Genomic DNA, 26540 nt, shown 5'->3' with positions numbered 1-26540 from the left:
AAGAACAAGCATAATGTGTTGTCCAGAGTTACTAACATTTCTGATGCATCCTAGAACTGCATTAACCTTTTTAATAGCTGCATCCAATTGGTGGCTCATAGTAGTCCTGTGATCAACCAGAACATGCAGCTCTTTCTCCTCTTCTGTCATTCCAAGTGGTAAGTCCTCAGTTATTAGCAAAAATTCTTTTTGTTAATCCTTGTGGTGGGATGACTGCCCCCCACTGGCTGTACAGGGTTATTGCAGGCTGGAAGGAGCTTGTGCAGAGCTCTGGCCAATGAGGGAGAGGCTTTTAAGGAGCCAGTCAGGGTGCAGCTTGCTGAGGCAGCCCCGCATAAAAGAAGCTGCTCAGCAGAGAGTAGTAAGTTAGGTGCTGACCAGCGAAGGTGCAGGACCAGTTCCCAGATAAAGCACCTTGGGAGAGCAGTGCTGGGCCCTGTGACAGTCCCTAAATGCCTGACTTTGCACAACTACATTTCATCCCATTTCTGTTTCTCCAGTTTCCAAGATTATCTAGGTCGTCTTGTATGATGCTCCAGTCCTCCTTGCCAGGCAATAGATAGGCAATCCCTCCCAACTTTGTGTCATCTACACAATTTATTAGCACTCCTTTTGTGACAAAGTCAGCAATAAAAATATTAAATTAGATTGGGCTCAAGGCACATCCCTGAGGAACGCGATAACTCCTCCAGCCTGACAGTGTGATCCACTGTAGTTTCCCTTTTAACAAGTGCCTGCTCTCCTTTCAGTTCTCAGATTAATCCCCATCATTTCCATGTGGAGCTGGATCAAATGCTTTACTGAAATCCCTATAGATTAGATTTACTGCACTTCCTTTGTTTAAAAAAAAAATCACATCTGGCACAATCTACCATTTGTAAAACCCCATTGTATTTTATTCCAGTTACTGTTGATCTCTGTCCTTATCTCCTTCTCATTCAAAATTGGTTCCAAGACCTTCCATACAATTGAGGTCAAATTACAGGCCTGTAGTTTCTTGCATTGTCTTTTCCCTTTCTTAAAAAGGCTCATACAGCTCTAGAGGTCCCAAGTGTTTCATATTTCACTAGATCCATGTCTATATTATAGATAAGATTGAAGCAGCCACAGTTGATCCTCTGGGGTTCAAATTAGCGGATCTAGTGAAGACATGCTAATTCAATCCAGGAGAACTGGTAGTCCTGCTTCTAAGAGGAGTAAGGGAAGTCTAAGGGAGAGTGGACTTTCTGCAGTGTGGATGGCGTTAAAATTTGAGTTAAGATACTTTGATTTAAACTATGCAGTTAACTTAGCTGAAGTTGTGTATCTTATTCCCTAGTGTAAGGACCATACCTAGGAGGGTGGTGAAGCACTGGGATGGGTTCCCTGGTGGGAGGGGGTGGAATCTCTATCCCTAGAGGTTTTTAAGTCCTGGCTTGACAAGGCCCTGGCTGGGATGATTGAGTTGGGGCCGGTCCTGCTTTGGGCAGGGAGTTGGATTCAATGACTCCTGAGGTCTCTTCCAACCCTGAGATTCTAAGTTTGGTCCTGGCCAGTCGTGACCGGAGTCTGTTATTATGCCTGAAATTTAGATCATATATAACTGACATCAGTTGTAGACTTGTTCAGCCTCACAGTTGGCGACTGGACTAGATGACCATTGAGATCCCTTCTAGCCCTTTGTTTCTATGGTTCTATTCAGCACCTTTCCTCTTGCAGCCACATGGGAATCACTTAATTTACTCCCAAAATGCTGCCATCTTGGGGGTGAAGTGATGCAGCTTCTCAAGATCATGCAGCAACTCTACACCAGGAAATGAACAATAGTTTGGCTAATTGGAAGTGCGATGGGAAATTCATGCCCTGTATAGTTATAATCCAGTGGAATTTAGCCACAACTAAGTCTAGTCTAGCACCTCCTACTGCTGCAAAAGGCTCACTAGGATATTAATCAACCACAAATGTTTAGGGCTTCTACTTCATGACTCAGCTGAAAGGCATGCCTCACCCTCTCCAACTTTGCCACAGTCTGGATTCATGTTTTCACCCCGCCCTCCCCCAGGTCATTCCTCTAGCAGCTTTGACATTCCTTTGTTTGGGCAGCTGGTCCTAGTGAGGTTGAGGGCTGGTTTTACTTTTAATATGTATCAGCTGGGTGGTATGTCAGAGCAATTGGAGTCCCACTCTGGAGGCATGGCCAACTGGGAATTCATTGGGCTGTGTCCACCTGCACAAAATGTAAAGGAACCAAAAGACTAGCAGTCTTTTCTCGGGATTCGCTTTTCAGTAAGCGCAATTGATCACATCAGTATGGGGACAAAGGAGGAAGACACTGGGGTTCAAAGGAGGAAAAAAGGGTTCCTCATTATGTCGACCGTAGTTAAGTTTACCGAGTGTGCACTGCACTTTCCTTTGACTCATCTGACAGAATCTACCTTGGGAGACATCCAGAACAGTGTTTCTTGTGCCAAAGCGCTTGGCCTGTCTTTAAAATACACTCTTGTACAGTGCCAAGTCGCTTAGTAGCAGCATTAGAAGACTTGAAAAATATTCATGCAAGAGGGGCCTGTGCAGAGCCCTTAATTTCATCTCAAATCATTTGTTTTAAATCAGATTGTTTTGTGCACAGAAAACATGAATTATGAATATAAAGAGGCCAAGTCCTCCACTGTGCAGGGAGGGCTTTGTGGCCCTCAGTCTCTGAGGGTATGTCTACACTACCCTCCTAGTTCGAACTAGGAGGGTAATGTATGCATACCGCACTTGCTAATGAAGCCCGGGATTTGAATTTCCCGGGCTTCATTAGCATAAGTGGGGAGCCGCCATTTTTAAATCCCCGCTGCTTCGAACCCCGTGTAGCGCGGCTACACGGGGCTCGAACTAGGTAGTTCGGACTAGGGTGCCTATTCCGAACTACCGGTACACCTCGTTTCACCAGGAGTACCGGTAGTTCGGAATAGGACCCTAGTCCGAACTACCTAGTTCGAGCCCCGTGTAGCCGCGCTACACGGGGTTCGAAGCAGCGGGGATTTAAAAATGGCGGCTCCCCGCTTATGCTAATGAAGCCCGGGAAATTCAAATCCCGGGCTTCATTAGCAAGTGCGGTATGCATACATTACCCCGCTAGTTCGAACTAGCGGGGTAGTGTAGACATACCCTGAGTGTAATATTATTATGCTATTTATTTAGTGGAGATGGAAGATGGTATTTAGCATATGGTTAAAAACTGGAAGAGTTTGGATGTCCGCTGAAGAGAATTTGATGACAAAATACCCTTCAAAGGTTATCGTCTCTGAAGAGCAAATGAACTTTTACTGGGGACTTGCCCTAACTGGAATTGTCATGTGTATAGAGCAGTGGTCACCAACCAGTAGATGGGCATCTATTGGTAGACCTTGAAGCCTCTGACGGGAGATCCTCACTGGTTTGGCCAGGAAGCTATCAAGTGCCAGCACTTCATCTGCCCCTCTCAGCACCGCCATGCTGCTCCTGCCCTTGGTCTTGGAACTTCCTCCCACACCCCAGGAGCTTCCTGTGCAAGGCATGGGAAGAAGAGGGGATGATGATATCTGGGTGCCCTTCTCCTCCTCCCAACCCCACAGAGCAGAGGGGGGACAAGGATGAAGAGAGTTTTCTGGCTGCTTCTGAGTGGTGCAGGGCCAGGGTAGAGATGAGCCTGTCTTAGCACCGCTGTGCCACCATCCAGAAGCCACTCGTGGTAAGTGGTGCCCAACTGGAACCCGCATCCTGAGCCCCAGTCCTGAACCCTTCCAGCACCCCAAACCCCATCCTAGCCCTGAATCCCTCTCTGCACCCAAACCTCCTCCCACAGCCTGCACCTCAACTCCCTGCCCCAGGCTCAGCTCAGAGTCCCTTCCACACTCCAAATCCTGTAGCCCAAGATAAGTGCCTGCATCCCCTTCCCTCGCATCCTAGCCCTCTGCCCACTGCCTGATAAAAGTCGGGCTTGGGCAGGGGACCTAATGATCCTAGTCATGGACCAGATTCCGTGATGAATCCTGGCCCTGCGCCACGTGAGGCTCCTGGTGTATACGCTAAGAAGAATGTGCAGTGGGAATGAAAAAGACAAACAAAACGTTTAGCTGCACTAAGAGAGAATAGTATGAAAATGTTATTAAACAAACGGCATGCCCTCAGCAGGAACACTGTGCTCATGCCTGCGCACCCCGTCTCAAAAAGGATAAAGCAGAAATGGATGGGGTTCAGAGCAGAAATGGATGGGGTTCAGAGCAGAAATGGATGGGGTTCAGAGCAGAAATGGAGGGGTTCACAGCAGAAATGGAGGGGGTTCAGAGCAGAAATGGATGGGGTTCAGAGCAGAAATGGAGGGGTTCAGAGAACAGCTTCCAGCTGAGGTTGAAGTGTAAAGACAAACACTTGAATACAAGGGATTGACCATTTGGCTCTGGAAGTTCTTTTCACAAAGTTTTTTACTTTAAGGCCTTGTCCACACTAAAAGGAAGATCGCCACTGCCATGACTGATTTTCTGGCATTTGATTTGATGAGTCTAGATAAGACTCACTAAATCAAACTCAGAGGACGCTCCTCCCAACCTCCGGTCCTCCTTTTGTGATGAGCAGGGGAAGCCATTGGGAGTGTTTGCTTCCATTGGCCTCCCGCTGTGGGAACACCACAAGGCTTGGCTTAAGGGAAGCCAACTCCAGCTACGTATTACACAACTCCAGCTATGTAGATCTTAAGCTGAGCTGCCAGTCTAGTGTAGACCTGGCCTTAGTTCCTTTTACTCTGTCGGCAAGAACTATTGATTTGAACGGTGAAGTCAAGGCTACTGGCAACAGAATAAGAATAGAAAGGAAAATGGCTTCTTTGGAGCATTTGCATGGGGCGCTGGGTAAGACCAGAGTCAGGACTGGTCTATTCTAGAAAATTAGGTCAATTTAACTACATTGGGCAGGAGTGTGAAAAATCCACAGCTCTGAACAGAGCTCACAGCCTGGGTAGATAGCATTAGGTCAATGGAAGAATTTTTCTGTTGACCCATCCTTTCTGGGAATTGGATTATCTCCCTGCCATTTGCATAGGTAGTTTCTATGCTGAAGTGCTACAGCAGCACTACTAGGAGCATTTTAAGTGGAGACCGGCCCTCACTGACTGCTAGATGTGGCCATGGAGTGGTCTGCAAGCGAGGAGCTGTTGGAGGAAGAAGAGACAGTGTTTCCCCAGACAATCTGGAAAGGAACCACACAATAGTCTTCCAAGGAAGTCAATAGTATCCAATGAGGAATCCTGTGGCACTTAGGGATTGTGTGCATTATGGAGCTCAATGCTGCCGCAGTTGATCTTCCCGGGTTCGAATTAATGGGGCTAATGAAGACCCACTAATTCAAACTGAATGGGTGTTCCCATGGGTGCCAGTAGTCCAGCTCCTCACGAGGAGTAAGGGAAGTCGTATTCTTGTCAACCTCCCAGTGTGTGGACAGCACCAAAATGTGATTTAAGATGCTTTGACTCCAGCTACATAATTAATGTACCTGGAATTGCATATCTTAGGGCCTTTAGTGTAGACCAGACCTTGGAGATTAACAGATTTATTAGGGCATAAGCTTTCGTGGGTAAAATCCACGTCATCAGATGGATTCGATTCACTTGATGAAGTGGGTTTTACCCATGAAAGATTATGCCCTAAGAAAGCTGTTAGTCTCCAAAGTGCCACAGGACTCCTCATTGTTTTTGCAGATACAGACTAACAGAGTGACCCCTCTATTACTACCCAAAACTATTTCATTTGCATGAAGAATGTTGGATTAACCAAAGGACTGGTCAGCAGCAGGAAGTAGTGGGCACCGCTGATGGGAATTAGTTTCCTCAAACTCAGTTTAAGTGACTGATAATAAAATAGGGAAGCCAAACCACCCCCTCCTCCAAACACCTGGAACTTTGTAAAAAAATTGAAACAAGCTACATCCAAAGCAAAGCAGGTGCACAAAGCAGAATATAGCCAATCAAAATAAAACTGAACCAATAATAAAATATTCCAGTCAGCTCTGGGCATGACGACCATCAGCACTCCCTTCCCTCTGCCAGTTCAGACACTCCTTTACAATTCATGCTTCCCTCTGCTTTCATGCACCCCCAGGGTGAGGACTGCAAAAAGTTACTTGGATGATCATCTGATAGCCCAGTAAAGGAGTAATGCTAATTGATTTCCTTATGCTACAAGGTGGTTATGGAAAATTTGTGACTATTTCTATGTTCAGTACTTTCTGGGTATGTCTACACTGGTGTTTTTCAAAAAAAACCCAGCCATTTTTCCTGAAAAACTATACTTACGTCCACATGGCCATTGCATTCTTTCAACAGAAAGTTGAAAGAACGAAGGAGTCTTTCTGACTGCAGTAAACCTCTTCTATGAGGAAGAAGCCTCATGTGTGGACACAGAAGAGGGAGTTCTTTTGAAAGAAGAGGCCTCCAGGAAATAACACAGGTGCCATTGGTGGCCACTCTGCCCATACTAATCACAACGTAAATGCGAGATAGCGTCCAATCTATGTGGACACCATCTTTTGAAAGTACATTGCTTTTTCATTGTGCTTTTGCAGTGTGGATGCTCTCTTTCGAAAAAAGTTTTTCTGGAAGATCTCTTCAGGAAAAGCTTCTTCCGAAAGAAGCTTGCGGTCTAGACATAGCCTCATAGGGTAAAATGTTGGAAGTATGACATTAAATCATACTCATGGCTCGACAATCTTTGTAATCTACTCGCCTGTGGCCATGCGCCTGTGGCGAGTAGATTACAACCCAGAAGAGCCAGGTTCCGGCGATCTGTGCATGCGCAGAACATCAGACAGCGCGGCTGGCGAGCGGGGCTCGCTGCAGCTCAGTGAGCCCTGATCATGCTGTATATTCTCCTGTAAGTTGGCAATCAAATAGCTGCAGAGTTAGATACGTGTCAGAATACACACCAACTATTTTAGTGTGGTAAACGTTTTTCTACTGAAACACATTGAAGTCACAGAACCATCTCAGACTTGGAAAAATGCTTATTGTTGGACTTTAGAGTGGAATGCTTCCTATAGATTTTGTTGTACAATTGTTACAGTATGTTACTTCTGACAGTTCATGTTACCACTGGAGTCTGCTTCTAGGCTGATGGCTTTTTGCTTCAAGAAAATGTGTGCAGTAAAAAACTGGAAAGAGCTTTCCAGAGTTATTAGATGGACATGATGCTTTTCAGGCGAGACCCCTTTTGTCATATTTATAGTTGCTGTGATGACATAAAATACCACTAGAAGTGTTCTAACCTGCCTCAGAATAGAAACCTTATGTAGAGATGCTGTACTCTCTTAATGCTTCCCTTCCATCTATGTGTTTTTAAGGAACCAATATAGTTATCTTCGGTGCTACCAGAATTGAACTCAACTTTTATGACTTGCTGGCAAAACTTCACAGGACAAAACTTCAGAGGGAACATTCCACCCTCAGCCATACAGCTAAACACCTGTATTCCAGTCCTTCCACCAGCAAGGTCTCTCTTGCTTTGTAGACCTATCTTTGCATAGTGGCAGGCCTGCCACCAGGGGGCAAAAGGAGGCAACTGCCCTGGGGCCTGGCAATTCCACCTCTGGCCGCCTCTGGTACTGCTGTCTACTATTTATTCTGTCCTAGCGAATGTGATAGTGATGAGGAATAGCTTCTGCTTCAGTTTAATGGTCACAATATTACGATCCAGCTTAACAATGATACTGACTCAATGTTTATTCAGTAGCTTTGTCTCTAATTATGTTTTTCCAAAAGCTTCAGGGGGTAGCCCACTTAGTCTGTACAGGATAAACAGGTCATCTGAAGAAGTGGGCTGTGCCCACGAAACTCATGATACCGTCTACATGTGTTGTTAGTTTTTAAAGTGCTACCAGACTATTCGTTGTTTTTTCAGCTTATGTTTTTCTGGTTTGGGGAATTACTTTACTCTCCAAACTGGAAAAGTAGGATAAGATTGCTATTTACATATGCCAAAGTGTTATGGAAAAATATAACAGCTAAACGAACAAACGTTCCAGGTACTGTTGATTTGTTAAAATATATTGATTTTATGGGTTGCACAGAGCCTGTGGAAGTCCAGATTTTTCTACAACCTTTGCATGACTATTTATCCTTAGATCTAGGTATCTGAGGTACTAAAGTTTGTCTGTACAATTTTAAGTGAAAATACATGATGGATAAAATTCTGTGTAGAGGTAAAAATTGTTGTTTTCTGTACTGTTTCAGTGTCTAGTTCAATAAGTAGAGCTGTGGGTAAAACACATTTTTCAGTTAATTGGCAATTTCAAAAACTCAGCAAAAATTAGTAGAGGGTTCCAGTGGAAATGAAGGAAAAAAAAAAGAAATTTTCAGTAAAACAAAGCATCATTTTTTTTGTTTCAGACTATGTAAAATTACTACTTTTGATAAAATCAAAATATTTTATTTCAGTTTTGACTCTTTTAAAAAATACTTTTCAATTTTAAAATGATAAAATTAAAGGAAATTTTGAAGCCAAAAGTAATTTCAGGTGGAAGAAATGAAATGTCTCATTTTAATTCTTGACATTTTGGCCGAACAGACACACATACATTTCAGACTTGCAGAATTTGCTAAAAAAATGTTTTGGCCAAAAATATCACCTAGCTCTGTCAATGACACCGCAAGCTGATGAAGTCACTGGGGGAATGTCATAATTTAAATACAAAGCATGGTCATTTTGAACATGTAGTTATTGAAAGTCTTTGGATGCAGGGACAGAATTAAGGTTGACTGTTGTTAATTGAGAACATTTCTATTTAATGTTCTCTGTGGGTGAACTGCATGTTAAACTTCAAGTCCAAACTGGCTATGTAACCTTAGCTTGCATGTGTCAAATGATACCCAAATGGTAATGAAGTTCTTTCTTTGCAATTAGCAACCTCAAATGTATCTTATTTCCTAGATTTTATTAATGTGCTTTATTATGTTGTATTTTGACCTTTGCCAGAAGTTCTGTTCCAATGTTAAGTTCTTAAAAGATCCCTAGTTATTTCAAAAAGGCTAGTGAAAAATAGAAATTCTTACAGTGGATCTCTGAGAAATGCCCCACCCCTATGGCAAAATCATTTGTAGTGACTTTTAAAATTGTCTGTGTCTAACATTGTGTTCCCTCATCCACAGAACATATTTTTCTAACAATCTAGTATCATTTTCCTATGGCAGATTTAGTTCTTTGTGTTTATTATCAAAGGATATAATGACATGATTTTGGAACAGATTTAAGACAGTGATTAGGTGTAGCTATTTTTGATATGCCAAAATAATTTCTTCAAAGAACCAATATAAGGTTTGGGAAAGGATAAAATGTCTTTATTGACAGAATTAACGGTGCCACCTTTAGTATGCCAGGATGACTTTCTCTTCAATATGTCCTTTTTAAGTTTGGGAAAGGATAAGAGGTCTTCGTTGTTGGAATTAACCGTTGCCACTTTTTCCTGATGTACCTCCCAGAGAATGACATGTCTTCTAAATCTGAATTGCTTTGGAATGTTAGATAGTATTTGTGTCTCTGTCTGGTCCAAGAATCCCCAGCAATCTACCCAATCACTTCTGGAACTTCTATCCTAGGGTACATCTACACAGCAGGGCTTAAGTCAAATTAAGCTATGCAACTTCAGCAACGTCAATTGTGTAGATGAAGCTGAAGTAGTTTAATTCGGCTTTGTGTACACAGCCGAAGGTTGAAGGGAGAACACTCTTCCTTCAACTTCCCTTACTTCTTGTAAAATGAGGGTTACAGGAGTTGGAGTAAGAAGCCCTCCAGCTCACCATTATTTCAAAATACAGGCTTGTTGTGTGGACACACACTGTTAATTTGGACTAGCATCAGTTATTCTGAAATAATGCTGCCGTGTAGATGTACCCCTAGTAAAGGAGTAAGTACAAATGAAGATTTATGATAGAAAGCTATGCAGTATTTTGATCACTACATACTCATAATCAGGGCTCAACAAACTATACAATCTACTTGCCTGTGGCGAGTAGATGTCAGCCGCGCGCCCCGTTCATGCGCATGCGCAGTACGGGGCTGGCGAGCAGTTTTCGCTGCCGTTTGTCAAGCCCTGCTCATAATGATGGCTGTATTTTGAAATCCATGGGTCCACAAAGGATCCATACTGGGACCAGTGCTGTTCAATATTCATAAATGATTTGGAAAAAAAAAGGGTAAGCAGTGAGGTGGCAAGATTTGCAGATGATATACAATTACAGGTAAGTCCAAATCAGACTGCAAAGAGTTTGAGAGCTCACAAAACTGTGAAGTGAAATGGCAGATTTCAATGCTGGTAAATGCAAGGTATTCCACATTGGAAAACATAATTTAATTTATACATACAAAATGATGGGTTCTAAATTAGCTGTTACCACTCAAGAAAGAGATTTGGGATTCACTAATAGTTCTCAATGTGCAGCTATAAAAAAAAAAAAGCAAACAATATGAGGAACAATTAGGAAAGGGACATATTATGAGACACTATCATAAGGATGTTATAGAAATGTATGGTGTGCCCATATCTGTGTGCAGTTCTGGTCACCTTGTCTTAAAAAAACATGTATTAGAATGGGAAAAAATAGAGGGTTGGAACAGTTTCCTTACGTTCTATCTATTGGATAGAAGTCTATAAAATCATGACTGGCGACAAGCAAGTGACTAGGAAAGTGTTATTTACCACTTCATTTAACACAAATATGTATAACTTAAGTCACCAGAAGAAATTGCAAATCAGCAGGTTTAAAACAAGCAATAGGAACTACTTTACATAACACACAGCCTGTGCAACTCATTGCCTGGGCAAATACTTTTGTGAAGGCCAAAAATATAAATGGGTTAAAAAAAATAGGTAAGTTCATGGACGTTAGATCTGTCCATGCCTATTAGTCAAGATGGTCAGGGATTCAAACAAATGCTCTGGCCTGAGAGGGACTGGCTGGGATGATTCTTGGAAAGAGACCAAGCATGACAAAGGGGAGGGGCTCTGGCTCGCTTGGCCCCTGTCCCTGGCAGCATTGCTGCTCCTGCTACTGAGGACAGGGGCTGAGTAGGCCAGAAACATGCTGACTGGGAGGGAGAAATATCAGTTTCCAGCCCTTTTCATGTTGTTTTAGGCTGCCAGAGTGGCACCTAGTGACCCAGGTGTGCCAGCCCATCAGGGTGCCATGTGCCTTGCTTTGTTAGGGCCCACCATACCTACAGCACGGTGCCCATCACGGGGCAGCGCCAAGCCCACCACTTCAGCAGGACCATGGTAAAGCAGGCACAGGGCTTCTGAAAGCCTGGGGTGTAGATGGAGTATTGCCACTGCATTGTGTCAGGGTGAGGCAGGGCTCTGGCTCAGCCCCCTGCCTGGAGAGATTCTGCCCTTGAGAAGTCCTTGTGTTTCTTCTTCCTGGCCGACATAATTTTTCCTGTAGGGTCTCTGAACCTAGATGCAAAGTACTAGAGCAGTGGACCAGTGGGGTGCCGCATACATTTTTACGCATGTAAAGGGCTCCGGAGGCCAAAAAGCTTGAGAACCGCTGTGCTAGAGTGCAAAGCCTCAATTTCCGCTGACAATGACATTGGTGTAGGATTGCCCAGGCTTTTTCAAGCCCCTAACTGCGTTCTAGGCTCTCTGCCATTGGCCCTAAAAAGGAGAATGCATGTCGGATTTCGTCCTGTTTCTTGGGTTTTGGAGACTCAAGCAAGACTTTTGTCATTTTCCTAACGATGTGTGAATTTCCTAATCTATCCTTGGCATTTTTTAAAAAGATAAAAAGTCTTTAAAATGATATGAAAAGTCATCCCACTTTTGTTTAATTGATTCCTTATATCAATGGTGACAGACCCAAACCAGCAGGCAGCCACACTATAATGGAAGGCAGGTATACGGGGGCTGAATAAATAGCTTTCTCTACCCTGAATAAACTCCTAAACCAGAGACTGCTTCCATGACGCCTGGGGCTACTTAATGACTTGCCTGAATGAGCAAGCTAATTAAACGCCGGCAGCCAATGAAAGCCGGTGGGGCTACTTTAAAAGCTTCCCCCCGCCCCTGCTAAGGAGAGGGGGAAGATGAGGCGTGACGGCCTGGAAGGAGGAAGTGCAGTACAGAAAGAGCTGTGAGTGGGTGAGCTGAGGAATGGCTAGCAGGTACTGGGGGAAGGCACTTGGAAAGGTTGTTGAGGAAGTGGCCCAGAGAAAGAGCTGCAAGTCAAATCAAACCTGTCTGTTGCTACTGCCTTAGGGTCCCTGGGCAGGGGCACCATCTCAGATTTTCCTGGGGGGGAGGGGTTATTTTTTGGCAGACCACTTAGCAATTAGCTGACAGGAGCACTCTCTCTCAATTCTACATAAAAGAAAGAAAATGAGATACATATTAGACCAGCTCAGCTCTGACACTAACGTATTCTGACATCCTGTGGCAAGTCACTTAAGGGACACTGGTTGGCCTTAAAATGTTAATGTCTATTCTGATGTTGTTACTAACTCTGGGAAGGGAGAGGGACCCCGCCAGGACTCTCGGGCTCTAGCTCAGCTCTGGATGGGGAGTGGGGTCTAGTGGGTTTCAGCAGCGGGCAGATAAATTTCAGCTCTATATAAGAACATAAGAACGGCCATACTGGGTCAGACCAATGGTCCTTCTAGCCCTGTATCCTGTCTTCTAACAGTGGCCAATGCCAGATGCCTCAGAAGGAATAAACAGATTAGGCAATCATCATGATCCATCCCCAGCTGGGGACACCATCCCTGCCCATTCTGCGTAGTAGCCATTGATGGATCTGTCCCTCTTGATCTTATTTTGTTCTTATTGCAACTCTGTTATAACTTCGTCTTTCCCACCATCTCCTGATAAAGAGTTCCACATGTTGATTGTGAAAAAATAGTTTGTTTGTTTAAAATTTGCTGCCTATACATTTAATTGAATCAGCTTCTTTTGTTATGTTAGTGAAGGAATAAATAACATTTCCGTATTCTATTTTTCCGCACCATTCATGATTTTCTAGACATCTAACATATCCCTTTAGTCATTACTTTTCCAAGCTGAAAAGTCCCAGTCCTGTTAATCTCTCCTCATATGGAAGCTATTCCCTGCCTCTAATAATTTCTGTTGCCCTTTCTGTACCTTTTCCAAATCCAATATATCTTCTTTTAAATGGGGTGACCAGATCTGCATACAGAATTCAAGATGTGGGCATACAATGACTTTCTGTAGAGTAGCAGTTCCCAACCTTTTACAGATGGGGATCCATTTTGACAATTCACAAAGACTTGGTGACCTAAGGCAATTCAAAAATGGGGGGAGGAGGGAGGGCAGAACCACCTGGGGAGACGCTTGGCGACCCTTTTGAAATGTAATGGCAACCCATATTTGGGTCCCAACCCATAGGTTGGGCAACCCTGCTGTAGAGGCAATGTGGTATTTTGTTATCTTATCTATTCCTTTCCTAATGATTCTCAATATTCTGTTAGCTGTTTTTAGTTTTTGGACTGCTACTGCATATTGAGTGGATGTTTTCAGGGAACTATTCACAATAATTCTAAGATCTCTTTCTTGAGTGGTCACAGCTATTTTGTATCTATAGTCAGGATTATATTTTGCTATGTGCATTACCTCGCACTTATCAGCACTGAATTCCATCTGCCTTTGGGTTGCCCAATCACCCAGTTTTCTGAAATCCCTTTCTAACTCTTTGCAGTTGGTTTTGGATAAATCCGTCTTGTTCCCTTTCTGAGGAACAGTTATAAGTTTAACACAGGGATCCCAGCAGGACAACACTCATTCCTACTCTTTTCCCCCTATTTTTTAAGTGGAGTACCTGGCAATGCTTTCACGATGATCTGATGATCCTTCAGTTACTGGAATGCCCAGACTTTTGTTATTCTTAATCACCTGCCTCCCTCTTTTTATAACAAACTCCCAAACCAAAGCTGCGAGCAGCTCAAACTCTATTGTATTTTAGAACTGCCTCTGGAGTCAGGGCATGCAGCTTTAAGCGGATCTCAAGTATGAAATCCAGGGGGTTTAAACTCAGGGTGTGTGTGTGTTTCTGCTCCCCTACCTCCCTATACATGAGACCCTTGTCCCTGGGCCAGAACCCGGAGTAATAGGCAGGCCTGGGTTGCTCCCAAATCTCTCCATTTATGTAACATACGTAGCTGGAGTTGGCTTATCTTAAGCTTTGGGGGGAGGGAGGAGAGCTGCAGACCATCAGGCAGGCAGGTGTGGAGCCTCCTCATGCTGACTAGGGGTCTATGGGGTGGTGCGTTCATGCCCATCGCACATCCCTGCATATGGGCCTGGGGAAACAGAGGGAATGGAGAGGAGAAAAGCCAGCTGGCAGGAAAAAGGAGCCAAAGGGGAGATGTGGAGTTAGAGCCCTGGCTACAGTGCCCTGGGCCTAAGCCCAGAACACTCTGCCATAAGGCCGGCCCTGGCAGCAGCAAGAAAAGCTAACAGGATTAGTAACCATTAGGAAAATGATAAACTATAAGACAATAAGCTCTCTAAAGCCGTGGCGTGCCTACACCTTGAGTTCTGCGTGAAATTCTGGTATTCCCACATCCAAAAAGATCCATTGGAACTGGAAAAGGAACAGAGAAGGGCAACAAAAATGATGAGGGTCTGGAACAGCTTCCATCTGAGGAGATTTTAAAAAGACTGGGGCTGTTCAGCTTGACAGATGACTAAACGAGTCTGTAAAATTTTGATGGTTTGGAAAAAGTGAACGAGGAAGTGTTATTTGCCCCTTCATGTAACTCAGAAACAAGGGAGTCAGATTCAGAACACAAAAAAGGAAGTGTTTCTTCAAACCACACATTCTCAATCCGTTGAATTCATTGCAGGGGAAGTTGTGAAGGCTAAAAATATCAGTGGGTTCACAAACGCTTTAGGTAAGTTCATGGAAGAGAGGTCCATCAATGGCTATTAGCAGGGAGGCCACTCCACGCTTCAGGTGTCCCTATCCTTCTAATTGCCAGACACCGGGAATGGATGACAAGGGATGAATCCCTGTTCTGTTCATTCACTCTGAAGCATGTAGCATTGGCTGCTCTGATGTTCTTAGGTAAGGAACACAGCCAGAACCCCTGAAAAATCTTGATGGGTGCATAGTACACAATAGCTTAATCTACGAATTGGAGAACGATGGGATTCCATCCCGGGAGAGGTGAAGGCCTAAGTTCTAACCTCTGAGGAGATGCATTCAGTGAGACCAGAAGAAGGGACCGAGGTCAGGAACAGCTTACTGCGTGTCCATGCACATGCTCCCGTTTTCCTCAATTCAACTGCAAATTCTACTTTCCTGAAGCTAAACTACTCCAAATTGCACCAAAAGGGAGTTAAGAAACAGTTTACATATAAGAAAGAAATCCGCACCCATTCAGTGAGGCTCAGCCTCGGATTAGATTCTTTGTAGAGCAGCTTGTTAATTGATTACAGGAATGCTTTAGGTTCAGGTCAGCCTGGCTAATATAATGTGGATTATTATGTTCGTGTCCTGGAAGCAGGGTTTGTCACCATTCCCGTGCAACCTATTACATAAATATATTGCCAGCCATATATTTTCATAAAGAATCTGGCCAATAAAGCAGGCCTGCACACAAATACTGTGGCTACTCCCCAGCCCTCAGATCTGTTCCGAGTAAAGCTGATTGACTTCAAGTGGGCTTTATGTAGAAGCAGGAATTCGCGTGCCCAGAGCAGCCTCCATGGTTAGCCGTCCCAATCACAGGCACCTTAGAAATATATAAAACTGAACACTTCAGAGCACTAAAATGTTAAAGGGAAAAGTAGGCGCACACACATAAACACCATTCAAGGATTTTGGACTACAAGAGCTTTAGGGACAGGGTAATAAAAGGGTAAATATTTTACTAAATGGTAAGAATGGCCCTTACTAAATGAGAGAATTAACATGTCTATACAAATAAATAAATATCCCATGCGTTTGTGTTGGGTGTGAAATATACTCACTGATATTTCTTAGCATAAATATTTATTGAAACAATCTGAAAACATGGAGAAAAGAATATGTTTCATAAGAATGTGCCAATGTTACAGAATTGTCAGAATATTATCCTAAGTTCCTAGCAGTAACATTTAAGAGCTATAAAAAACCTCTCCTATAAAAAAATCATTAAAAGGAAAAGAGAAATTTGAAACTCATATTTCCAGAGCAAACGCAGAGATATGTTTGCTATTTAGTTATCAAGCTGTGGTAGTTTTTAAATTTTGGTCTGTTTTGGATTTCATTTTTAACACACAGTATAGATAATAAAAGATGTTAAATTCTAACAACAGATGTTTAAACCTTCCACTTTGAGTCTAAATGGTGTCTTATCTTGCAAAAACCCATAGACATTGGAAAAAAGTTACGTGCTTGGCCTCAAACTTCCAAGAGTAAAGTTATGCCTGTGTCTAAATGTTGCACATAGTATGCTTCATTAGGGCAGAACAAATGAAAAAAGTTTTCAGAATAGCCTTGTAAAATTCTCTTCATTCACTTTTTGGGGTGAGTAATTCCCCCCCCCCAGGTGAGTGGAATATGTGTTTTTCCCAGTGTCATATGTATCCAAGATAAATTGTGAGGGAACAGATTTTGCACGGGTGACCCATAACTTTCTCAGCAATTTTTCACCAATATTTTTTTCCTGCTGGAAAAATAGAGAAAAGAGCAGAGAAATAGAACGTAGATTCTAAGCACTGCAATCAGACACCTCAAATTCTCCTACAAAAGGGGGTTTGAAAACGAATGACTAGTTAGATTATTATTTGTTAACAGCTGAAAATATGCTCAGTGTAGTACAAGACACCAAATGAAGAAACTCCTGCACAACCTGTGAGTTAAAATCCCCAAAATGATACACACAAGGAAGAAATTAAACAATAACAAAATATACAGGCAAATGAGCAAATGAGTTTAAAAAGGCTCACAAAATCTGCTGTAAAATTATGTTCTTCTTCGAGTGATGTCCCCGTGGGTGCTCCACTACAGGTGTCGGGCTCGTCCCGGCGCCGCAAACCGGAAACTTCTTCGTAGCAGTAGCCCCCTCCGGAGGACCGCGCGTGCGCAGTGTGTCCCGCGGCGTTCGCGCCTTTTCTGCGTCGCGCGGTCCGACCCGCCCAGTTCCTCCTAACCGTCCACGGCCGCAGACGGATCTGGAACACGCTCCTCTCCTGAGGAGGAATCGTTTAGTTAAAAAAATCAGATATATGTTCAGTTGTTTCCCAGTTAGCCCCTTCCCAACGTAGTGTTAGTCAGTGTTATATCGTTAGTTAGTTAGATTGGTTAATTGTTTAAAAAAAAAAAAAAAAAAAAAAAAAAAAAAAAAAAAAAAAACACCCCTGTTACTTCAACCCCCTGTTTTAATCCCGGGGGTTACACCCGCTCAGCGAACCATGCCCGGTTCTCCCGGGTTCAAGAAGTGCGCATCATGCGGCGAGGCTATGCCGGTGTCGGATGGCCACTCCCGCTGCATTCGCTGTCTAGGGGAGGGCCATATCCCTCAGAAGTGTGGCCATTGCGCCAAGCTAACGGCGCGCACGAGGCGTGACAGAGAGATGCGCCTTAAAATGCTCCTCTTCAACAAGGCTCTTCAGCCGCCGACGTCAACAGAGCGAGAGACCGAGGGTACGCACAAGACCAAAGAAAAGGCCTCCGCTTCGTCCAGGAGCCTAAGTGCGGCAGACTCGAGAGCCGCGTCGGGCCACCCACAGGCGATGGAAAAGCCTTCCAAAGCCCGTAGCACATCGGCGCCGAGCCCTGTACTCTCTGTGGCATCGGCCCCGCCAACCCGTCCGGAGTCGGCACCATCATCAGCGGCACCGAGCCTCCGAGCGGCACCGCAGCCGGATTCGGTGCGGTCCTCGGCACCGAGGCAATCGGCACCGTCGGCGCATGACCGTGCCCCGACTAAGACGGCACCGGTGGCCGGCCCGGCACCGAAGCCTAAACAGGCACCGAAGCCTAAGCCGCAACAACCTAAGGCACCGGACACGGCACCGAGGAAACACTCGGCACCCAGATCCCATCCAAAGCCTAGCGACGCAGCCACTCCTCATCCTCAGGGCGCGTCGGCACCGCACCGCACCGACCGATCGCTGGAAGTGGAGCAGCCGTCTCAGTCTCCCGTTTCGGCACCGGATCCGACGACCTTACACCCTCAGGTGTCGGGACAAGAAGTGCTTCCGCCTTCCTCGCCTCCTGCGCCTCAATCACCATGCCCTCCAGGGGAAATCTCTGATGGGGCCTCACTTATCTCGATCCCAGATAGCCCGGTCCCCCATACTTCTAGAGCGGTACCGACGAAGGCACAGAGGAAAACACACCACCCTCGTACCCCTTCTCCAGGTTCGGACAGGGCAGCCTTCTCGCCTGGACCTTCGATTTCACCTCAAAGACGGCGGAGCCACTATCACGAGTACTCTCCTGCACGCCGCTACTATAGATCCCCGAGAAGGTCCATCACACCGCCTCACTATCACCGATCATACTACTCCAGATCGCCGTACCGTTACTCGTACCGTTCTCGTTCCCCTCGATCACCTACCCGCTCCCGCTATTATCGTCATAGGAGCACTCTGTCCTATTCTCCACAATACTCTCATCGTGCGTCTCGTCACCGCTCACCGCATTCGGAGCGTTCACGATCAATATCGAGGCGCTCACCCTTGTCTCCGAGCCGACAGCAAATATATTCGCCAACGACCCAAGGCTCTATTCCACCGGCTCAACGCCCACCAGCGCCTACGGGAGATGCGTCCACGACTTCGGTCCCACAGGACGATACCACTCAGTCACCAGTGGCGGAACACCAGTCAGTGGCCTCCCCGACAGATGTCGCTTCCTCTTCTCCTGATGATGCGGTGTTTAACGACGAACCCCCTCTAGCAGATGATTATAAGCAGTTCCATGAGCTTTTTACACGGGTAGCGGATTCACAAAACTTACGCACCTCGGGGGCGCCTCCAAAACACCATCCGCTGCTCAGAAATTTACAACATTCTAGTAAATCCAAGCTAGCTCTTCCTTTCGATGCCGCGATATTGGAGGTAGCCAATGACATCTGGCAAACTCCGGCGTCTATGCCTCCTACCAACAAACGCACGGACAGGAAATATTTTATCGACGCCAAGGATGCAGAGTTTCTCTTTACCCATCCTGTTCCGAACTCTATCGTGGTTGACGCAGCACAGCAAAAGGCGAGATCCGCGCAGGCGAGAAATTCTATCGCGGACAAAGAGGCCAAACGCTTGGATTTGCTAGGCAGAAAGGTCTATTCATCTGCTACGGCCACATTGAGGATGGCAAACTACTCTGCCCATCTTGCCAACCACGACTTCGATAACTATTCGAAGTTAGTGCCGCTCATACAGCATCTCCCACATTCCCAAAGGGAGGTACTGAAGGCCATAGTACAAGAGGGGTACACAGTGGCCCGTAATGCGCTCCAGATATCCCTCGATATCGCGGACTCGGCCTCCCGCACTACCGCGACGTCCATCGTCATGCGACGAGACTCTTGGCTCCACCTGGCTTCCGTGCCAAAGGATCTACACCCTAAGGTGGAGGACCTCCCATTTGACCGAGCATCCCTGTTCGCTCAAAACACAGACCAAGTGTTTCACTCAGGAAAAGACTCTAGAAATACGTTAAGAACTCTAGGGATGTACACCCCGCCCTTCAGGCGCAGGAGAGCCTGGCCATATAACAGGCAGAGGCCGCCTCCTTCTTCGGCTTCCTACTATACCAACCAACGATTTAGGCCATACGACCAGCATAGACAGAGGCAGCGCCCCCAACGTCGCCGCCAGCAACCTAACAAGGCCAACAACCAGCAACAATCTAGACAGCAAGTTTGACATACTGATCGAGAGTCTGCGAGCCATCCCTCAGCTAGAACCCAACGCGAGAGTAACCAAACTCTTCAACCGCCGTCTGTATCCATACTCCCTTCGTTGGTTTGCCATCACCACAGACCGCTGGGTCAGGGAGATTGTAACCTCAGGACTCACCATTCCGTTCTCCACCTTGCCTCCCACCAACCCTCCCTCCCCACCCCTTTTCAGGGACCCCTCCCACGAAAATCTGTTACGACAGGAAGTAGTACACCTACTTACCATAGGTGCAGTGGAAATAGTTCCTCCCGAATTCCATCGCAGGGGGTTCTATTCCCGATACTTCCTCACAGAGAAAAAGTCGGGGGGATGGAGGCCGATACTAGACCTTCGCGGTCTCAACCGCTACCTGCGAAGATACAGATTCAAGATGGTTACTCTGGGTTCCATCATTCCAACACTACAAAAGGGGGATTGGTTCGCGTCTCTCGACCTGCAGGACGCATACTTCCACATTCCTATCCATCCAGCTCACAGGAGGTTTCTGCGATTCACCGTCGGAGACGACCACTACCAATATGCGGTACTTCCCTTCGGCCTATCCGCAGCTCCGAGAGTATTTTCAAAGACCATGGCAGTCATAGCGGCATACCTCCGTCGAGCGGGGATCACCATTTTCCCTTATCTCGACGACTACCTCCTCTCAGCACCTTCGAGAGAACAAGCCGAGATGGCAGTTGCCACTACAAAAGGCATCTTCGAGACCCTTGGCCTAATTATCAATCTGCCAAAATCTACTCTAACTCCGGCCCAGTCCATCGTGTTCATTGGGGCCAGACTAGACTCTACCACTGCTATGGCGTATCTGCCTACGGACAGAGCCGACACCATTCGAGACCTATCGAACGTCTTGCTCACAGCCCCGAAGGTCTCTTACCTTACCTGCCTGAAACTATTGGGCCACATGGCCTCTACCACATACGTCATAGCCCATGCTCGCCTCCGCATGCGATGTCTGCAACATTGGCTCCTCATAGCCTACAAACCGGGCATTACCAATATCAACACTTTCATAACCATCCCTGCCCGAGTCAGGAAATCGCTCGTTTGGTGGACTCTACCTGCCAATACTCTAGCAGGCGTTCCATTCCGGATCCAGCCCCCATCCATTCAATTGACCACGGACGCGTCGCTAATAGGCTGGGGGGCGCACATGTTGCACTACCGGATTCAGGGACTGTGGTCCCATCAGGAATCCCTACTCCATATAAACTTCCTGGAGCTCAGGGCAGTCTTCAACGCATGCCGCCACTTTGTCCAACATATACAGGGGACCACCATACAAGTCCTTACCGACAACATATGCACGGTTTACTACATCAACCGGCAAGGCGGGGCCCGGTCCAGGACTTTGTGTGCGGAAGCAGTGCGCCTGTGGAACTGGGCGATCCGCCACAGGATCGCGCTCGTAGCTTCCTATCTCCCCGGCAAAACCAATATAATTGCGGACACGCTCAGCAGATCATTCCACTCCCAACACGAATGGGAGCTCCTTCACTCTGTAGCTCTCGATCTGTTTCGGGCATGGGGTTACCCAGAGATCGACCTCTTTGCCACTCGCGACAACAGGAAGTGCCGCTCTTACTGTTCGAGAGCGGGGATAGACAACCAATCCTTGGGGGATGCCTTCCTTCTCAATTGGGGAGCGTACCATCTCCTCTACGCTTTTCCCCCAATCCCGCTGATACCGCGGGTAATACAGAAAATACTATCAGACTCGGCGACAGTAATCCTCGTGGCTCCCTTCTGGCCGCGCCAGACTTGGCTCACGCAACTCATGCAGATGTCGGTGTCCAGACCTCAACGTCTTCCAAGGATCAACAACTTGATCTCACAACAAAACGGCAACTTTCTCCACCCGGATGTCGACCGCTTGCACCTGACAGCTTGGCTCCTGACTGGCTCCAGGGCCTAGAGTTAACCTGCTCCCAAGCAGTCATGGATGTACTCGTGCAAAGCAGACGACACAGCACCCAACGATCGTACATCTATAAGTGGCGTCGTTTCTCAGCCTGGTGCCGGCCACAAGCCATTAACCCCCTAAATGTGCAGATCCAGCGTATTCTGGACTACGTCCTGCATTTACACTCCCAAGGATTGGCCGCTGCTTCGCTAAAAGTACACTTGGCAGCTATTTCGGCTTTTCACGCTCCCATAGAGAGCTTTTCCGTTTTCTCTCATCCACTTACGAAGAAATTTCTCAAGGGAATTTCCAATATTTGTCCACCACACAAGCCTATCCCGCAGCCATGGGACCTTGGCCTTGTACTGGACACCCTTACCCGCCCACCATTTGAACCACTTGCGACTTGTGAGTTACAAATTCTCACGATAAAGGTTACCTTTCTCCTGGCAATAGCCTCAGCTCGGCGAGTTTCAGAGCTTGCAGCACTCTCAGCGGACCCGCCATACACGATGTTCACTCAGCAGGGAGTCTCACTGAGATGTCACCCATCCTTCTTGCCAAAAGTCAACTCGTCCTTTCATGTCAATGAACCTATAATCTTCCCTACTTTCTACCCCAAACCGCATGCTACACCGGAGGAAGCCCGCTGGCACACTCTGGACATTAGAAGGGCATTGGCATTTTACCTTGACAGAACACGTCCATTCCGGAAGTCTCCGCGTTTGCTATTATCACTCGCTGATCGCTCTAAAGGTCATCAGCTGTCGTCCCAACGTATTTCCAAACATATAGTTAACTGCATCACCCGTTGCTACACTCTCAGGGGGAAATCTCTGCCCTGTTCGCTAACAGCGCATTCAACCAGAAGTATGGCTGCCTCCACGGCTTTTATGAAAAATGTATCTCTTACAGACATATGCAGGGCAGCGACATGGTCGTCCGCATCCACCTTCGCTAGACACTATGCCCTTGACCGTCTCAAGGTCGCTGACACAGCAGTCGCTCAAGCAGTCCTTTCGTCCGTGCACAAGTAAATCCGAAGCACAATCAGTGCGAGGGTGACTGCTTCATACTCACCTGTAGTGGAGCACCCACGGGGACATCACTCGAAGAAGAAGAAAAGGTTACTCACCTTGTGCAGTAACTTCTGTTCTTCGAGATGTGTGTCCCCGTGGGTGCTCCACGACCCGCCCTCCTCCCTGCTTCGGAGATCTCTCTTGTATCTTGCAGATGTTCCGGCTAGGAGGAACTGGCGGGTCGGACCGCGCGACGCAGAAAAGGCGCGAACGCCGCGGGACACACTGCGCACGCGCGGTCCTCCGGAGGGGGCTACTGCTACGAAGAAGTTTCCGGTTTGCGGCGCCGGGACGAGCCCGACACCTGTAGTGGAGCACCCACGGGGACACACATCTCGAAGAACAGAAGTTACTGCACAAGGTGAGTAACCTTTTCTTTTGAAGGAACGTAAGTGGTCCGTCTCAGTAAATCAAAACTGCTGTTGACTTTGTGGAGTGCAGAATCATGTCCCAGTGCTTAATAGTGAAAGCGATAGTACAGAAGAAAAAACAAAGTCCTTGCTGGACAATACAGAGCACAGGTTTCTTTTATCACATGACCAAATGACAAAGTTGATTGGAAAAAAAAAGAGAGGTGGAGTGTACTGGGAGAAATAAAATAAAAATAGCTGTAGAAAACATTAGGGAAAGCACTGAACTAGAATAATAATAAAATGGATGGATAAATTCCAGTCAGTACAAGTTCAAATTACCTGATAGGTCATTAAATCACATTCGATAAAAGTTAAGATAAAACTTCTGGAATGAAAACATCATTTTATAAGATCATTGTTTATTTCATGATAATAGACCAGGAGTAAAGGTAAAGTTATTGTTTCACTTGTATTCAGTTTTTATGCTGGTCATTGTTCACCTAAGTAAAGAATTACTCTATTCATGGCTTTAAAAAATAATAACAAAAACTAATGTAAAAAAAAAGGAGAAAATTGGACACACTTTTGACATTTAATAGAAAAATGCCCTCTACTTGGTGTGCTATAATAAAACATGCAGAAAAATACCAAAAATTATTTTTATTGGCACACAGAGAATAAACAGAAACAACATCCTCAAAAAACCAAAACAAACCTAAACCACATTTTAAAAAAAAGCAGATTATATGGTATTTAAAAGCTTAATGGAGTAAAAAAATGTATTTAAAAATAGGAAGCAAATTATTAAACGACTGGCTCCAGTAATCATTCAGAGAATAATTTCAGACATAGCAGTGCAGAAATGTAGTCTGGCACTTGCTTATTGTATTTTTAATATTAATTATGTTATAAAAGTAATGAAAAATGTAACACATTTTGGTTTTTGAAAAGCAGATCAAAGCTTCTTGGGGAAATTGGGGAAATGAGAGAGCTGGATGATTAAAGAGAAAGCCCCAACAAAACTTGGAAAACCTAAGCAGACCGTGTAACAGGAATCAAAAAAGGCTAAATTATGGGGGATATTGAAAACACATTTAAGACTGAATGCATGAAACAATAGCAAATAATAGGCAAAATTTGGTAAATAAAAGAGAGGGAGATTTTTAATTTCATGGCTTCTTAGCCCATCCAGAGAATTCTTTGCGAGTGGCTAGAAGAGAAAATCAGAGAATCATTCCCAGTGCCCAGAACAAAAATGCAAACATTTGCTAAAAGTCCAAGTGCAAAGACAAGTTAAACACCCACTAGAAGAGGCTAATTATTTTGTATCCTACCTAAGGAGCAAGTGGTCGTTCTATTAATCGGATCTAACGCAAATCAAAGCAGCTTGTCTCCTTTATCCCGCTGGGCTGCACAGAAGTATGGACAAATCTCTTGGAATTTTTAATACTCCCCTTTGAGCAGCCTCCCTTCAAATATCACCTCCTCACGGAAAGCCACGCAGAAGCATTTACTGTGTTGTAACTGACACAATAATTATTCCTGGGGCAGACAGGCATTTCTTTTTGTGCCCCTTTGAATTCCTGCTGTCAGTCAGGTGGCTATTTATTTACTGTTTGCCCTGAATATATTTTATAGAAAGGATTCTTTCCCCCATCTGCAAAGGGAAGTATACTCTAAGGGGCTGATCCTGACCTTGAGTCTAGGAAATAGCCCGTTGACTTCAATGGGAACAGGTTTGGCTGCCGCCTGTACTAACCATGCAAAAATAATTACATAGCAGAGAAATAATTAAAAAGGCCTGTTGGTAAACTGCTAAATCCTACAGTCCTTACTTATATCCAGTCCTGAAAAGCTTGAATGCATTGACCTTAAATAGGCCGCATGAATATAAAAAAGATGGGATCCCCAGTCATTACTGACTTCAGTGGGGGTGTTTTGCCTGGCTAAACGTAGGCAGGCGAAAGCCAGTAATGAGCTAACATTGCCAAAAACATGAGTCCAAGGGGGGAAAAAAGTTTTAAGAAGGCTGTTTGGTAAATTCACAGAAATAGGTTGTGTGTGCCCAAGACTGACAAGCCACAGTGAGGACTTACATGTGACGCAGGACTTGAAAGTCTGTTTTACGATGATCTGTGATCAGTCTGAGCATTCTCTGATTAACTTCCAGATTCCAGCTGTAAATTTCACAAATGCATCATTACTTCCTGTGTGCTGGCGAAGGGCCATCGCGTGCCATCAATCTTTTGTACCCGACTGGGTCATTGTATGCATCTAGCAGGATGGCAGAGGTGAGCCTTAATGGCCATGACCCTGATGGAACTACTTGTGGGTGTAAGTGTTTGTAGGATTAGGGACAGAGTTTGATTCTGTGTTCCTAGAAATCAATGGCAAAGTTCCCACCGACGTCAGTGGCTGAAGGATCAAAGCTCTAATTTCACAGCCTAACCAGTACGATGTTCATATAACCCCCCTCTAGAGAGAATTCTAGAAACCATTGTACGATATTGAAATAGAATTGTTCCCAGCTTCTTCTTCCTCTGCAACTCAGCGGTGATGCATAAAGTTTGCCTTCCAGTTTCTCCGTTAGGATCTTGTAACTTGTTCATAATCACATAATTTTGGGGAAAAAAGTGAAGCCTAGTGAGATTTTTTTTGTAAAATTAGGATGGTGAGACCTGGAAGGACATGAGTCAAAAAAGGAAGAATGATGGCTTGAGCTGGGAATGTGTGTTTACAAGATTTCAAGGAACTGCAAAAGAACAGGGGGTGGGGAAGGCTTAGTTTGGAGTTGGACCAAAAGACAATGCAAGTCCTCCACAGTGAGAATCTTTGCAAAGAGCAAAGTTTGGAAAAAAGTAAATTTTCTCTCCCTCTCCTTTCTCCCCCCAACAAATACTTTAAGAAAGAAAATGCATATTGCAAAATGACTTTGGAAGTCTGAATATCAATGAAATTATGTGCCTGGCTGGCAGTGATGTCACTTCCCGTGAGAGATACTCAGGAAAGGGTCTGGCTTCTTTTACTTCAAGATTTTTTTATTTACAGATTCCATTTCATGCCTGACTGTGCCTTTCTAGCAGATTTTTTTTATTATAGCCATTCAGTTTGCTTTGGTTTCAAATACGGGGCTTCTGTAATCCTCCTACTTACCTGTCTCCACTGATTTACTAATACACTTACATTAGCAGCAGCACTGCCAGGAGCAGGCAGTACAGAATTTGAGCCCAAAGTGTCCGAATGGGTAAAAAATGGGTGCAAAATTGGAGTGGAAAGTAATTTCAAAATATAAATTTTTTCCATGATAAACAA

At 45.2% G+C, this 26540-nt stretch overlaps 1 protein-coding gene across 4 annotated transcripts in view; it reads right to left on the bottom strand.

Moving 5' to 3' along the window:
• Positions 1-26540, bottom strand: part of ASIP (agouti signaling protein) — a 127761-nt gene that overhangs the window by 29864 nt on the left and 71357 nt on the right. The window contains exon 2 of one of the 4 annotated variants that reach the window (XM_006131705.4): positions 25325-25405. The exons of 2 other annotated variants lie outside the window; for them this stretch is intronic. In XM_006131705.4, coding sequence (XP_006131767.2) covers positions 25325-25380 — 56 coding nt within the window. In that variant the 5' untranslated portion in view covers positions 25381-25405. Of the gene's footprint in view, positions 1-24562; positions 24984-25324; positions 25406-26540 lie in introns of those variants that run through there. One more of the 4 variants, XM_075901529.1, reaches the window with a different exon arrangement.

This window comes from Pelodiscus sinensis, chromosome 18, assembly GCF_049634645.1.
Source record: "Pelodiscus sinensis isolate JC-2024 chromosome 18, ASM4963464v1, whole genome shotgun sequence".
In the NCBI taxonomy this organism is placed as follows: domain Eukaryota; kingdom Metazoa; phylum Chordata; order Testudines; family Trionychidae; genus Pelodiscus; species Pelodiscus sinensis.
This window is presented reverse-complemented; position numbering and strand designations above follow the sequence as displayed.